Raw genomic sequence first — 15554 nt, 5'->3', positions numbered from 1 at the left:
TCAAAATGATATTACTTTGTATATTATTGGTTAGACTATAATGTCATATTTTCATTGCAAGCATGAAATGATCAATATGAATCAAGAATTTCAGTTAAAACCAATATGTAAGTAATTCATGAAGGAAATGTGTTCCCAGCTTTACCTGATCATAGCATTAACATGGTAATCAAACTATCATCACTCAGTCACTTATACTGTGCATTGTAATCAGACAATTATTCTCACAAACATGTAATTACCTATATTGTACAATAACACAAACATATGTAATACTGTGATACCCTAGATAAAGAATCATTTGATGTTATCTCCCAAATTTCACTTCCTCACCGTATGGGCTATTATATCACTGTAGCAGTCATCTTAAACAGAACTAAAACACATGATGCTAGCTATGTAATGACCTCACAATCCTGGCGCCAGGACTTTCCGGGAATTCACTCTCACTTGGATAAATAAACCTCAAGTGTAAACAATGAAACTTTTAGCTTTAAAATGTAAGTTCTCTCCTTCCACTTATAAAGACCCTAAAGTGATTCATGGGGTTAGTTTGTATAGCTCAAAATCAAGAGCTTTTTCTGCTTAAAAAATTAAGTTTGTTATGCATATACATTATAATGAGTTGATAACTTAATTTGATAAGTTGGTCTAAATGAAAATAAATAAAATTGTGGTAACTCAATAATACATGAATTTTGAACAGATATTTCTGCCTTAACTTAACATAGAGGTGTATTCAGTTAGCACAACTTAAAAATCTGTGTCTGTATTTTGTTGAGTACAAGGTTGAGTACAAGGCTAACCTGCTAGTACATGTTTAGTGCGAACCATGTGGCACGCCTGTTGGAAGCATAGGATTGGAAAGACACCAGTGACCAGAGCACAGAGTTGGAGACACTCATTTGCAAACTTTACAGCTTGGTGAGTACAATCTTGACTCGTTTTATTCACAACTATCAGTACAGTTAGTAGGCTACAAGAAATCGTTTTTCACCACTAGATGCTGTTTCTCTGTCAGCAGTTGTCAACTGTGTTGACAAACAAATATTGTTGAGATGCCACAGGACTAGTTATAAGCTAGTTGTTAGAATAGCATGAGTGTGCACTGCCATTTCTTTGCAGTAGTTTGTGTGCAAATTGTATAAATTAGCATGTTGTACTTATTTGTGCCTTTTCTTTTTATTCAGATAAACCATTAAGACAGATCACCACTGTCAGCCTGCCCTGGAGTCAACATTCATGGGAAAATCAGTCTCAAGAGTATGACTGCCAAAATGTTCAGACTGTGTTCAAAAGACTGTTTTAAAGGGCTATTTTATATTGTAAGTTTCCTAATTTATTGTATGCTGTGTTCAAAAGACTGTTTTAAAGGGATATTTTATATTGTAAGTTTCTTAATTTATTTTATGAATGCTACTTTTTAAAAAAAAAATATCATATACACTCAGTCCTGTTGCTGTAGAGTGAGATGCTGACTTGTCTTTGAATAAACAGTTAGATCAAACTGAAAGTTCAATGTGTGATATATTCTGACTTAGATAAATAAGTTATTACTACTAAAAGAAATTGGGGTAACAATTTCCATGGACATTTCTGAGTAGAATGAAATGAAAATAAATAAGTTAGAATAACTAAAAGGGGTTATTTCAACACAATTAAAATTAAGTTGGTTTGACTTAAAGCAGAAGTAAGTGATCCGGTCGTTTTCGCTAATGCTGCGTTCCAGGCAGGCTTTTGAAATCGTAAATTACAGCTTCAAGTCACAACTTACGACTTTGTAGCGTTCCAGGCAACCCACTCATGTTTTTCCGACCAGTTTTATCTGTGAAAGTCACTATAACGGCCACTCGTAACTTCCGACCTGTGAACTCGTACCAGATCAAACTGATACAACTTCACAGCTCGGAGTTACGAGTTTCCTTGAACGCACCATAACAGTCCTCGTCGCTACGTCGCCACATTCAGGCGCATCCCTTGGCTGCACACACAGCCCTGCATGCCGTTCATTCTTCTCATTGGATAAAAACTGTAGGATACGATAAATGTTTTCTCCTCGGCTCAGAGCAGAGCAGAGGGACTGACAGATCCGTGTTTCGGTCCAAACACTCTATGTAAGTGATTGCTGTCAGAAGATATAACTATTTAAGACTTATATTAACACAAATATATCACTTACTTCTGCTTTAAATAAGCTTGTAGAGGACAAGGGAAATCATGTTGCTTGTACTTAAGTAATTAAGTTGGCCTAACTAGAGAAGTATTGTGGCATGTACTTAATACTAGCTAAGTTGAAATAACTTAAAAATATATCCATGGAAATTGTTACCTCAATTTTTTTTACGTTGAGACAGCACATCATTTGTTAGAGTGTAACATTTAGTAACCTATATTTGAACCCGTGTAACAAAGATGAGTAGTGTGCACAGATCACCACTAAACAAATACCATGCGTAACGGGGATGAAATCAGAAGCAGCTATGTGTAAAGGACGCATCGCCAAACTCCGGTGGTGCTGACCCCCCACATTATGAAGACCATGAAAAGACTCATCCTGCAGCAGCTCCGGCCTGTGGTCACACCACATCTGGACCCCCTCCAGTTCGCCTATCAGCCCCGAGTTGAGGATGCCATCCTCTACCTGCTCGACCGCATCTACACGCACCTGGACAAGACGGGGGGCACTGTGAGAGTCATGTTTTTTGACTTCTCCAGTGCCCTCAACACCATCCGTCCGGCTCTACTGAGTGAGAAGATGACGGCGATGCAGGTGGACTCCCTCCTTGTGTCCTGGATTGTGGATTACCTGACTGGCAGTCAGGTAATGTGCGGCAGGGTGGTCAGCAGCACCGGGGCCCCGCAGGGGACCGTCCTCTCTCCCTTCCTCTTCACCCTGTAGACCAGCGACTTCAACTACCGCACAGAGACCTGTAATCTCCAGAAGTTCTCAGATGACTCAGCAGTAGTTGGATGCATCAGCAAGGGAGATGAGGTGGAGTACAGGACTACTGTGGGCAACTTTGTCACATGGTGTGCGCAGAACCATCTGCAGCTCAACGTGACAAAGACCAAGGAACTGGTGGTGGACCTGAGGAGGACCAAGGTGCCGGTGACCCCTGTTTCCATCCAGGGGGTCAATGTGGACATTGTTGAGGACTACAAGTACCTGGGGGTTCACATTGATAATAAACTGGACTGGAGGAAGAACCCTGTACAAGAAGGGCCAGAGCCGCCTCTTTTTTCTGAGGCGGCTGAGGTCCTTCAACATCTGCAGGACTATGCTCAGGATGTTTTATGAGTCTGTGGTAGCCAGTGCTATCCTCTATGCTGTGGTGTGCTGGGGCAGCAAGCTGAGGGTAGCGGACGCCAACAGACTGATTTATTTATTTATTTTATTTATTTATTTAAAAAGGACAGTGTGCAGTGACATTAATTATTGAGACAATAAAAAGATGGCTGCACCAGATTTAGCAGAACTGCTAATTTCCATCTCGCAAGGCCAGCGACGTTGTGGGGGTGAAGATGGACTCTCTGACAGTGGTGTCAGAGAGAAGAATGCTTCACAAGGTGAAAGCCATCCTGGACAATGTGTCCAACCCGCTTCATGACGTGTTGGTCAAACACAGGAGTTCTTTCAGCACCAGACTGATAGCACCACGATGCACCACAGAGCGACACAGGAAATCATTCCTGCCTGTGGCCATCAAACTGTACAACTCCTCACTCTGAATGTCAGACACTCTGAGTCATTCCTTTCTGTGCAATAATCCACATTCAGTGCCATATTTATTGTACAATAACTCCTGTCCATGTTTGCATTGTACATATATTTTTTATATTTTACACACATATATATACATATTTTATTTGTTTTATTTTATATATATTTCTTTCTTTTATATTTCTTGACCACTTTGCACTTTGAGCTGGAGATGTTGTTGCAACAAAAAGAATTTTCCCCTTGGGGATCAATAATAGCCATTAGCAGCTGAACAAACCACACAATTACTAAAGACAATAGGCCAGTTTAGTCTAGACTTAAATGTCTGTTTGACCCGCGTCAACTCAAAGTGACTTGCACGGCTTTAGTAGTCAGAGATTTATTCTGTTCTGGATTATATTAAAATGACTATAAAGACTACATTTTAGATTAATTTTTTTTAAATTTTAGATTAATTTAACCCTGGTTTAACTTTTGCTCAGAAAGCTGGGGTGCATGAACAGAACATCTTCCAGCCAGTGTATTAAAGCGCATAAACTTTTCTCTCTGTGCCAAAAGGTAAGGCCTTCATCCACATTCTGCAAATTCTGATAACTTTGACGTTTTTGGAATCAACCATTGAGTAAATTCTGTAATAGCAAGGCTCACAATATGCTTTTGAGTTTATTGTCACATGAGGCTACCACAATCTGACATTTTCACACTGCAAGAGTACAAAGAGCAACCAACTCTTTCTCAAACAGTCACTTTTAAAAAAAATAAAGATATGACATGTCCTCAGAGGAAATTACAATATAACCTACATTTGAGAGAGATATCCAGAGATTGCACACCTCTTTAAAAGTTTGGAGAACTATTCTAACTATTATACACAGGTGGATTCCTGCTTAAAGAAATCTATACTTTCCTGTGATTAGCAAATATTCTCTCAAACGTGGTGTCACAATAAGTAACAAAAATAATCTTTTCTGATTAATTATGCAAAAATAGATGTAGGCTATATTGTTCCATGGTACACACATTTCCCATATTATTATTATTATTATTATTATTATTGGCCTAGTGAGGATGCAGGCAAAGGGGCGGGACTGGGGCCACAGCCGGGGGTAGGTGCGGTAGTGCGGCGTCTGAGGCGCGTAGAGAGACAACGCTCACAGCGCTGCTGGACGGACACGCACCAGATACCGACATGCACACAAAATGCTGCGTCCACGAGCTGTGACAAACTGACCGCTGCACGTGAAGAAAATAAAGAAAGAGCAAACGACAACGCCGGAAGCCCCCCTCGCCCCGATTGAAGCACTCGCGCAGGGCAGTGTTTTGCCGCAGAAGTCATCCCACCAGAGCTCTTGCCGATGCGCTTAAGCTGTGCATGAATCCCTCCGTTTGGCTTGCAGGTCCAGGACAAAACCGGGCGGTGCAGACGACTGTGTGTGGTGGATACCGTTTGTGAGTGCACCTTATCCGCTTCTCCGCACACCCCCCTGGGCGACTCCTTCAGGATGGCGTTAACGATCTGCACGAGATTTACCGACGAATATCAGCTGTTCGAGGAGCTGGGGAAGTAAGGAAGCATGTTTTTTTTATCATCTGGCATCATCCGTGTATGAAATGTCAGCCTGTTATGTAATGGGCCGCCTTGGTTTAAGGACGCGGATTCCGGGCTCTTGTGTGTCTGTGCGTTTTTTTTTGTTTTTTTTTGGAGAGTGTGCGCGCTGCTGATAGTGTTGCCTTGAAACATATGATGCAGGGAGGCCGAATCATTTAGGCTATTATACGGGCCTGTGCAGTGGCATCTCATTCGTTTATCCCACATTTGAAGCCCTGCTTACGTTTTATGATTACGAAAGATGTCGAGTCGAGCGTGTCGTCATTCGCCTCCATCCTGTGCAGCACCTGATGTTGCATTTCGACATTTGGGGTGCCACGGGAGGACGCGGAGCTCCCGGGTTGTAAATGGAACCGGGAGTGGGGGGTGATATGGTAACCCACCTCCTCCATCTAACCCCCCCGGCCCCATCCCCCAACTCTCTCACTCCCCCCTTCAGCGTGACAGAAATACACACTCTGTAATGCGACAGCATGTATTCGGCGATGACACATTCCCCAGCGATGACACATTCCTTAGCCAAGCACCGAGCTGCGGTCAATTATCAGACACAGGCAGGGAATTCCTCACCCCTGAGAGAGAGAGGGAGAGAGAGAGAATTGGAAACAAAGATCCGCACCTACCTGCATGTGTGCGCGCGCTCATGGAGGCATGAACGTGTATCGTAGCTACCAGTGTGTGTCTATAGGTTTGCACGCACGCACGCACGCACGTCCGTACGCGTGCATGTGTGTGTGCAGGCTATTTATGTGGTCATGCACTGCCTGACCTGCAGTTTGCCCAGCACCCTGTGGTCAGTATACACAGCCCCAGATGTCTGCAGCCTGGGTTGACATTCAGCCAAAGCAGAGATAGCTTCAGTAGATGGAGGTGTACTCCCAGTAAATACCCAGTGTCTCCCATTTGCTGAAGGAATTGATCTCCCAATAGCCCCCCCCCCCCCATGGAAATCCCTGATAGAAAGTGGAATCCTCTGTGCAGCCTAAGCCCCCCGTCTTTATGATCCTATCCTGTGTTCACCTTACACCGTCTGTCATTAATAATGCAGCCATACCTATTGCTTTTATAGTACCTTTTAACTCACCAGATCCCTTTACTGTGTGTAGCACCATTTCCCTTCTATACTGACACAGTAGACTGGCTATAGACAACTGATGGAACAAAAAAAATCCTCTCTTTTTTGACCTCATATGTGGATGTAGGTAATTTTTCCATAACCAAATGATTGTTTTACATTTTACATGCTCTAAAATGTTGGAAAATTCAATAGGTAGATATCATTAAATATACTGATAAATTAAATTACCATAGAGGATGATTTAGGCCTACATTTAATCAATTTACTACCAGAAAAATATGATAAATATATTCTCAAATTGGTTTGTGACCATATAAATCCACTCTCTGCATCCCTGTGCAAAAAATGTTTTTATTTTTGTGAGGCATCTTATGTAATTACATCATCAGATGTTCCCAGCCAATCATGTGTACACTGTCTAATTTAGCAGCCTTATTTGGCTTGACTGGAACCCCCCCCCAATAAACACTATGTTCCTCATTGCAAATGCTCTAGCTGATAACGCTGCACCTTATTCTGGCTAGCATGCCATTCATTTGAAACACAAAAGCACATGTATACCTTAACTATGATGTTATTAGGTTCTGTCATTTAGCACTGTAGAGACTCATTTAACAGACACAGTTAGCATAATATTATGCACAGTGGCAGCATAGGCCTAACTATGCAGAATAGTCAAGCAAATTTCTTATGTAACATGTTATGCTATTATCATTTCCTTTACCAAATCCCCTATAAATAAGAGGTAAGCTTTAGTGGCAAGCTGCTCTCCCCAGAGAACATTAGATAACATGGTCATGATACACATTATACTATATATATATGGCAGTACTGTAGCTAGTAATTAGATTGGCACAGACATTTTCTTACCAATAATAATATAATATAACGCTGGGTGGTAATGTCATGCTCCAGTTGTAAGCTATTAGAAGTAAAGTAAGTGGAAGAACAGGGTTCATTTAAGGTTATGGCCATTCCTAGCCTTGTCTATCTTGTGTCTGTCTCCAAGTGTTTGTGATATCTCTGATGTTGTCTGAAGCTCAATGGGAATTTGCTGCGGAAGGGAACATATTCAATTTGAAGGGAAAGGCGAGAGATGGAGGTTGAATAGTAAAGCGGCCTGCATGGCTGCAGAGCAGAGCGGAGCTGAGGCGGATCGCTCCTTGGTTGCATTTAGAGATGAGAGATGCAGCACTCTGCTCTTCTCCTCCCTCAAATATAGCTGACCTAGTTTTATGATCTTCATACATGTGCCTTCATACACCAAAATACGGCTGAAACAATAGTCGGCATGTTCGCTTGGTGTAAGTGGTCTCCTGTGGTGATGATGAGGACAATATCTTCTGTTGGTGTGGTGTGTGTGAGTGGGGTTGTGTGCTGCATTGCTACTGCAGCTAGACTTTTATCTTTATCTATGTGAAAATGTGTCAGTAAAAGATCAGATTTGAGCTCGGCCACATTTACGATTAGTCAGTCATGACATCTGAGAACTGTACCACAAAGTAAGGTTATTTGTTCAGCCAGATTTATTCCGTTAAACGAGAAACCCTTGTTTTATCAAGCAGCTTTAAATAAGTTACCATGGAAACATCTCCCTCCTGTCTAGTAGTCACAAACTGCAATGCATGTCATATTCATGATGATTTGACACAGACCCCCATCATCGGCAAATTTAATTTAATTTTTCTGAGCTCCTGTTTTGAAACTCTCACATGTTTGTTCATTGGGTCAGTATAGATCATTCTGTATATTGTTGCTTTTACCTTTTATGCATCTCCTTGTATGTGTGTGTTCATTTCAGAGGCGCATTCTCTGTGGTCAGGAGGTGCGTGAAGATCTCCTCTGGACAGGAGTATGCTGCCAAAATCATCAACACCAAGAAGCTTTCTGCCAGAGGTAGGAAACGTGAACACACATGTAAACATGTTCAAAAACACACACAGAGGCCTCCAGAAACACACATCACACATGAACAGGAAAAAAAAACATGTCCCCCAGCGTCACTGAATTAGGTGTGGATGAGCTGTGAACATTACTGCCCCTGAAACAGGCTTTGGGGCTTTGAGAACAAGTTTATGTGTGTGTGTTTGTGAGAACGTGTGTGTGAAAGTTAGTGAGTGAGAGTCAGACAGGGACACAGGGGCAGACATCCATCTGGATTCTGGTTGATTAAGATTTTCTGTCTCTGTGGAAGAAAGGTGAAAAATATGTCAGCTGAATGTCCGTTTGCACTTCTGTGGTCCATGTAGTATGTACCCCTTTTTGTGTTATTCATATCTCTGTCCTTTGGTGTTCTATGTTAATGTTTGTCACTTGCAACCTTGTGTGTGTGTGTGTGTGCCTTCCTGTGAGTGTGCTTGTGTTGCGTATTGATTCAGGGCTCTGGCTGGTCTTGTCGTCCCAGGGGCAGATCTCTTGCGAAGCCGACCCAGTTCTTTCACATCCGTCACTGTAATTGTAGCCGCTGGCCTGGTTGCTTCAGGCTTGGGACCCACACACACACGCACACACACACACACACATATATATAGGCCTAGTCACACACACACACACACACACACACGCATACACACATATGTGCACATGCAAGCACACGACTGACCCAGGAACCGCCAAAAGCATATTGGTGATTACTAACCAATGGTGTGCTGTGCCTTTTGCTGTCCCCCTTTTTCTTTAAGCCAATAGCGTGCTCTGTCAGTGTTTGCTAGTTGGTGAAGCCCAGTGGCTGCTGCCGTACCACACAAGGAGTCGAGCGTGCGAGCTGAGCTTTCTAACTGAAATTTAATTGTTTACAATTTATTGGAAACTACCATGGGTGTTGTGCACACGTTATGTTGTGCCACTGCCTGTAGTTTGATTGTGATGATGCAAATTTATGGTTTGTTGTAGTGCTGTAGTATGTGTATGAACAAGCAACCCCTCCCCCCCTTTGCAGTGTTTTACCTTTCATTCCTTTCCAGCAGCTCCCAGTGTCCCTCCTCCTCAGCATCCTCCCTCTCCATGTTCTCTGCTCTTGTGCATTTGCTCTTCTTCCCTATTTAGCATTTTCTTTTTCTCCCTCTTTCATATCTCTCTAGCTTTTTTTTCTTGGTGATTTATAAGACGCTGTTAATATTTCTCACCCAGGTACTAATGTCTCACCATCTATCCCTGCCCTCCCTTCCTTCCATCACTCTGTTCCTTATCTCTTCCTTTCTTTGCTCCCCTCATGCTGCGTGTCGTTTCTGTCTACTCTTCTCTCTCCTCCCTCACAAATCCTTTGCTCTTTCCCTCCTTCTATCTCTCTTCTGCCCATGCTGACCCTCCCGCTTGCTGAGTGCAGTGTCGGTAATAGACACCTCGGCAGACGGATCAGTGTCTCACCACTTGCATGCTGGGATAGATTTTCCAAAAATACTGCAAAGGGTTATCTCACCACATATGCATGTGAGGCTGTGGATACACACACACACACACACACACACACACACACACACACACACACACACACACACACACACACACACACACACACACACACACACACACACACACACGCACACACAGAGGTTTACATACTGTGCATGCTGGCGTGTCAGATATGGTCTTACCCTCTTTCAGCGATAAGCTCTAGAATTGCAACTCTGATTCCCTTCTCTCTGGCAGGATCATGACCTCCCCCCAACCCTGCTCCACCACTGTGTGTGTGTATGTGTTTGCCTACGCAAGTGCATGTGTGTGTGAGTGTATATAATTGAAAGAGGTTTAGGGTTGGATTGGTGGCTGAAATGCGGGAAGATCAAGGCGCTGTGTGCGTTTATGTTTGGTGTTTCTGGTTATGCATGCACACGTGTGCATTTTCGCCGATAGGACCAATCGCAGTCCTGCAATCTGCAATCCTGATTATGCAGCATTTCATTAAGAGCAGCAGATAAGTCAGTGGAGGACAGGAAGCAGTGGAGGGAGAATGAAAGAGGAAGAAAAAGATGGGAGGCAGAGGGGGAGAGACAGATAATGAGAGAGAAAAAGAGAACAGAAAGTCAACACTTGAGTGTGTGTTTGTGTGTGTGTGTTTGTGTGTGCATCCCTCACAGCACTTGAATATTTGTCCTTTCCCTTCATGCATGCTTCAGTGTCCTGTCACTATAACTCTGTCTGCTGTCTTTTGTCACTTTGTATTTGCTTGTGATGTGCTGTGTGTATGTATACAAGTGTGCATGTGTTTGTGTGTCTGTAATCCCTCATCTGTTTGTGTGCGTGCGTTTGTGCAGTGTGAATGCCCTTGTTTGTGTAGCCTCGTTGCTGACCCTTTCAGCTTGTCTTAACAGTTGGGCAGATTTGCAGAGATGAAACCATTACAATAAAGATGTTTTGAAAAAGGCAGCTGTGTGAATAATAAACTGCACAGTGGGAGTCTGTGTTCACAAGAAGGGAGGAATCCAAACAAAGATTTCATAAAATGTGTTTTTATGCTGACACGTGATGATGCCTTCCATCATCTTACTCCCAATTTTTCTCATCTTTTCATTCTTAATTGACCCGAAAGCGAACCCTGGTGGTATCATTATCATCACTGTTCTGGCTTAATGGCGTTCAGTCCACTGATTCATTACTGACCCTCCTTCAGAGTGGACAGTTTCGGCAGTAATTGGGCTGTGCCATTGTTATTTTTGTAATGCGGAGGTGTCATGGTAACAGAGATGATAGCTGTTGCCAAGGTGTAAGCAAGTCTGCCTCAGCGTTACATATATACAGATGATCCGTGTTTGCATGTGCGCATGTTTCCTTTTTGCATATCGTTCCCCTTCCTCTTTCTTTACTTCATTAAGCAAGATAAAGATTTGTCTTCCCTTCTGCTTTCCTTTCCCTCTTCTATCGTTTTCCTGTTTTCTTCCGTGTCACTGTGACACTGTTTCGCCTCACTTTGAAGTGAAGGGAAGGAGGGAGGGAGAGAGATAGAGAGAGAGATGTGATTGTGAGAGAGAGACAGAAAAATGGGAGGTTTAGGAAAGGAAGGAGGGATAGGAAGAAGGGGGATCACATGACTCACCGGGTACTTGAAGGCTAAAAATAAATGTTGGTCATTCTCTCACTCTGGGTCTCTCTCTCTCTGTCTCTGTTTCTCATGCACACACACACACACAAACACAGCATTGAAAACATATCTTTGAAAGGACTCAGGTTTTTGGTTTCAGTCGATACTAATCTGTCTGGATAAGCAGGTACACATGAGGATTAAAACACATAAAACTGTACCTGACACTATGGTAGTATTGTTTTTTTGAATCTAAAGTATTCATGTGTGTGTCTTTGTGATTTAGACAGTTCAGATGTACCTCTATGGCAACTTGAGGGAAAATATTTTTTTCATTGTCCTTTATCTTCTCATTTTGTGATGGTTTACAAAGTGTCAGATAAGCTCAAATGATGCTGTTTGAAACCGGTCCTCCCGTCTCCCATTCAAATCAATCAGCCAGTCAGTGTCAAAGAAAATCCCAGTGGCTTCTTTGTAAAGAAACTGTTCAGCTCACATTTTATGAGAAAATTACATTACATGTGACTTTGCCAAAAAAACTTCGTAAATCGAGTTCCTCCTTCTAGATTTCTTTCAAAGCTTTCAGCAACCTCCCTTATCAGTATTCATCCTCTCCAGCAGACAGAGTTTGTTCAGTGATGACAGCTGAACCATCACCATGACAACTGAGCAAATGACTGATATCACTGATGAAAACCATTAGATAATGTAACTGAAATCTTTTTCCCCCTCTTTTTTTGTCAAAATACTTTTTTTTAAGGTCAAGAATGAACTGTCCACCTCAGCCTTGAAGCGTGGCCTAATGATACCTGACACATATAATACGAGGCCGTTTGACAATGCTAGCTTCACAGACTGACACAACAAGCTACTTCATAGCTCTGAAAAGCAATGACATATTTAAAGGTCTGACTTGGAGGTCTTTGTCTTTGACACTCATCAGTCCCCTATCAAGCCATGAAACACCTGCCTGAAAGAAAGGGATGCAATCAGCTGGTTTATTTACAGAGAGGAAGACTCACCACTCATTACTGAAAAATATAGACCAATTTATTGATAGTAATAAATCATAGCTTTACTTTGACATGAAGAGAACCCGCTAATTATTTTGAAGCTTTTAACATCAATCCTTTTAAGCAAAGGACCCTTAAATCAGCAGTCATCAGATACAACTCTCAGCTCTTAAAACATTGTTAATAATGTAAGCTGTATTCAAAACTGCAGCTCATGCATTTTTAAAATGTCAGGGTTTCGATATAAAAACGATTGATTGTTGAGCCCGAAAAGAACCTTCAGTAGCCTATGACTAACAAGGGTAATGGACTCTGCTGAAAGCGAGGGCATTCTTAATTACAGAGTAGTACATCTGCCTCTGTCTTCTCCTACCTTCTTTTCTCCAACTATTTTTCACTCCCTTTCATGCCTTTTGTGTGTCCTTTTCAACCCATTTTTCTTTTTTTATCTGTTTGATTTTACCCTTTCCCTCCCTAACAATCTTCCCCCGCACTGTCCACCCTCCTCCTCCTCCTCTTCTCCTCACGTCTTTGTCAGGTTTTCTAGAGACTGGACTCAAATGCAGACAAAAACTGGTCTGAGGGAACAACAAGATTTATTAAACTCACAGAACATGCAGGAGAACTCAGGTTGACCACAGCACATGCAGATACGAATGAAGATCATAGACAACAGGCAGAAAACCTGTCAATGGGAAAACACTGAGGTTAAAGATATACCCTGGAAAAACGGTTCTAGCAGGCCACATTTTGAAAATACACAAGTCAAAAGTCCCAGCCCCTTTCCTCAGACTGCTCTCTGAAGCTACACCTTCACCTTTCTGTGGACGTAGGTGAAGACACCCAACGCGCATTGCCAGAGCTACATTGCCACCCATCAGACTGGAGTGTGGCTTTTCTGTGGACGTAGGTGAAGACTCTGATTGTTTTTTTCTTTTTGGAGCAAAAAGCATGGATTGGTCAGAGTTTTGTCAGTCCTGCAGCTGCCACAGAGGTCTGATTTTTTTTTGTTCCTTTTTCTGAATACATAATGTATTGACTACTCTCAGGATAGAAGGACCGTTTCACAAAAAAGTGTTTCTGAACATGATTACCATTCATAACTTTAAGTACATGAGGAGACAGACAATACAGGTGAGGCACATTAGGTAATCACAGCGGCGGGACTACGGATGGAAATTAGCCTAGAGCTAAATCTGGTATATTTACATTTTGTATGTTCATGAATACGCAGAGTCCCGTTACAAATAAACAAATAAATGAAATGAAAGCAGGGCTTACACAGGAAGACAGGACACCGACTTCAGAATAAAACAGGAACTAAAGGGACGAGAGACACAAACTATGACAGTCTTCTCTGGCGTCCTTGCTGTATAAACCAGTGCATGAGTTTCATATTGGAAATCACAAGTCTGGTCTCCCTCCTCGAGTGTGTACAATTCATTGCATTGCAGTCTTTATCAGACTTGCTCAACTGTGAAACAAGAAACTGCTCTGAAACTGAGTGACAGAAAACATATTGATAGACAGAGGCCACAGATAACGTTGCCATCAAAATAGACAAACGAGAAAAAGATACGATTGTTTGTCAAAAGATACACAGACAAATGTGTTTGTGTATTAGTTTCCCAGCAAAACCCTATCAAGAGTATGAGCGCCTATTAAAGTAATTATCAACACTAAATGCTATAGTGCCTTATATTTCTGTTTCATTAAACATTAAAAGCTGGTGATGGATACTATAGATCCATGAAGCACTGCTGCCACATGCTGCAAAAACATTTCCATTTCTAAAACATCACCTGATGATATCAGATGTGACTGTCAGTACTACTTTGCAACTTCTTTTTTCCAGACGTTCAATTTTCCTCGCATGCCCCAAAATCTTGCAGACCGAAATAAGGAGCAAAAAGGTAGAGAGGTACAGTTTTTCCTGACCAAAGTAGCTGCAGTACAGACCAGGAACATATTGTAGCAGCAACATCCTGTTATTTCATTAATGCTTTCCTCCACTTTATGTAAAGACAAATGGAAAATTCAGGTACATATCTAAGGGCTTGTTGTAAGGTATTGTGGGTAAATACAGGAACAAACAGATGCAGACAAGGTGGCATTTTCCTGTAAGTATAAAGAGCAACACTTTGCACACTTGAATGTCCGTAGTTGCATAGTATCTGGCAACGCGGGCTATTTTCATCTTGTACAAACAAAGTCTCATGCATGGCAGCTCTTGTTCGTTATCTGCCTTTTTATTTCCCTATTTGTTAAGTTACTGGAAATTTTCACAGTTTCAATAGCAGACATGAGATCATCAGGAAGAATAGTATGTGATGGGTAAAGTAGTTCGGTACTTTGAGCATCCAATGCTCCTTGGGTGCATCACATGCACTAAAATGTTACCTCAGTAATATAGCCATAACCCCCTGCATGGTAGGGCTTAATCTCTGCATTCAAATCTGTTGCTTTATGTGTATGTATAGGATATATGATTAGAAATGTGTCTGTTCAGTTGCCAGGATGTCTCTTGGATCAGTGCACTTTTAAACATTAGTCTAATGTGTGTGTCTGTATTACACTGGATAAGATAAAGGCAGGCATTACCGTATGTTATGAGACTCCCAGCAATACTCCGGGGGCAGTTTTATCTCTGACACCAGCCACCTTTTGTTTCTCCTTAGAGGAGAAAGCAAGGGAGTTATCAGTCTCATAATTCTTCCTCTGTTGGGAACCAGCGGAGGGTGACGGTGTCTCTGCGTCCTGGATGGTTTCATTAGACCCCTGGGTTCTGTGGGGGGTAGAATGGAAATATATGGAGGAGGACTACTTAGCTGCTGGCCACAGAGGATGTTACATTCAACCCACTACATCTTTTAATTAAAACTCTTAATTAAATTGAAGCAGAGCAATTGCAGCACCCTGTTGCAGTGTGTACGGTGGGTGAATTTGTGTGCGGATTAGGTTTAGGACGTCAAGCAAGGTTTATACTCATCATTGATTAGATTATTGATCATTTAAACAGATTGATCCAATTATGCGTAATATTGCAAGTTCCCAAAACTGCTCATACCCCAAAGTATAGTACAGAGTACATTTGAGAGGCTACAATGAACAAAGCT

At 42.0% G+C, this 15554-nt stretch overlaps 1 protein-coding gene across 19 annotated transcripts in view; it reads left to right on the top strand.

Moving 5' to 3' along the window:
• Positions 1 to 4859: 4859 nt before the first annotated feature.
• Positions 4860 to 15554, top strand: part of camk2d2 (calcium/calmodulin-dependent protein kinase (CaM kinase) II delta 2) — a 34251-nt gene continuing 23556 nt past the window's right edge. For all 19 annotated transcript variants that reach the window (XR_015035860.1, XM_085777185.1, XM_085777193.1 and 16 more), the window contains exons 1-2: positions 4860 to 5285; positions 8210 to 8304. Coding sequence is in view for 18 of the 19 variants with exons in the window: in XM_085777185.1 (XP_085633311.1) it covers positions 5224 to 5285; positions 8210 to 8304 (157 nt within the window). In the remaining variant the exon portion in view is untranslated. The remainder of the gene's footprint in view (positions 5286 to 8209; positions 8305 to 15554) is intronic.

This window comes from Trachurus japonicus, chromosome 1 (genome assembly GCF_045865225.1).
Source record: "Trachurus japonicus isolate A0001 chromosome 1, Traja_1.0".
In the NCBI taxonomy this organism is placed as follows: Eukaryota; Metazoa; Chordata; class Actinopteri; order Carangiformes; family Carangidae; genus Trachurus; species Trachurus japonicus.
This window is presented reverse-complemented; position numbering and strand designations above follow the sequence as displayed.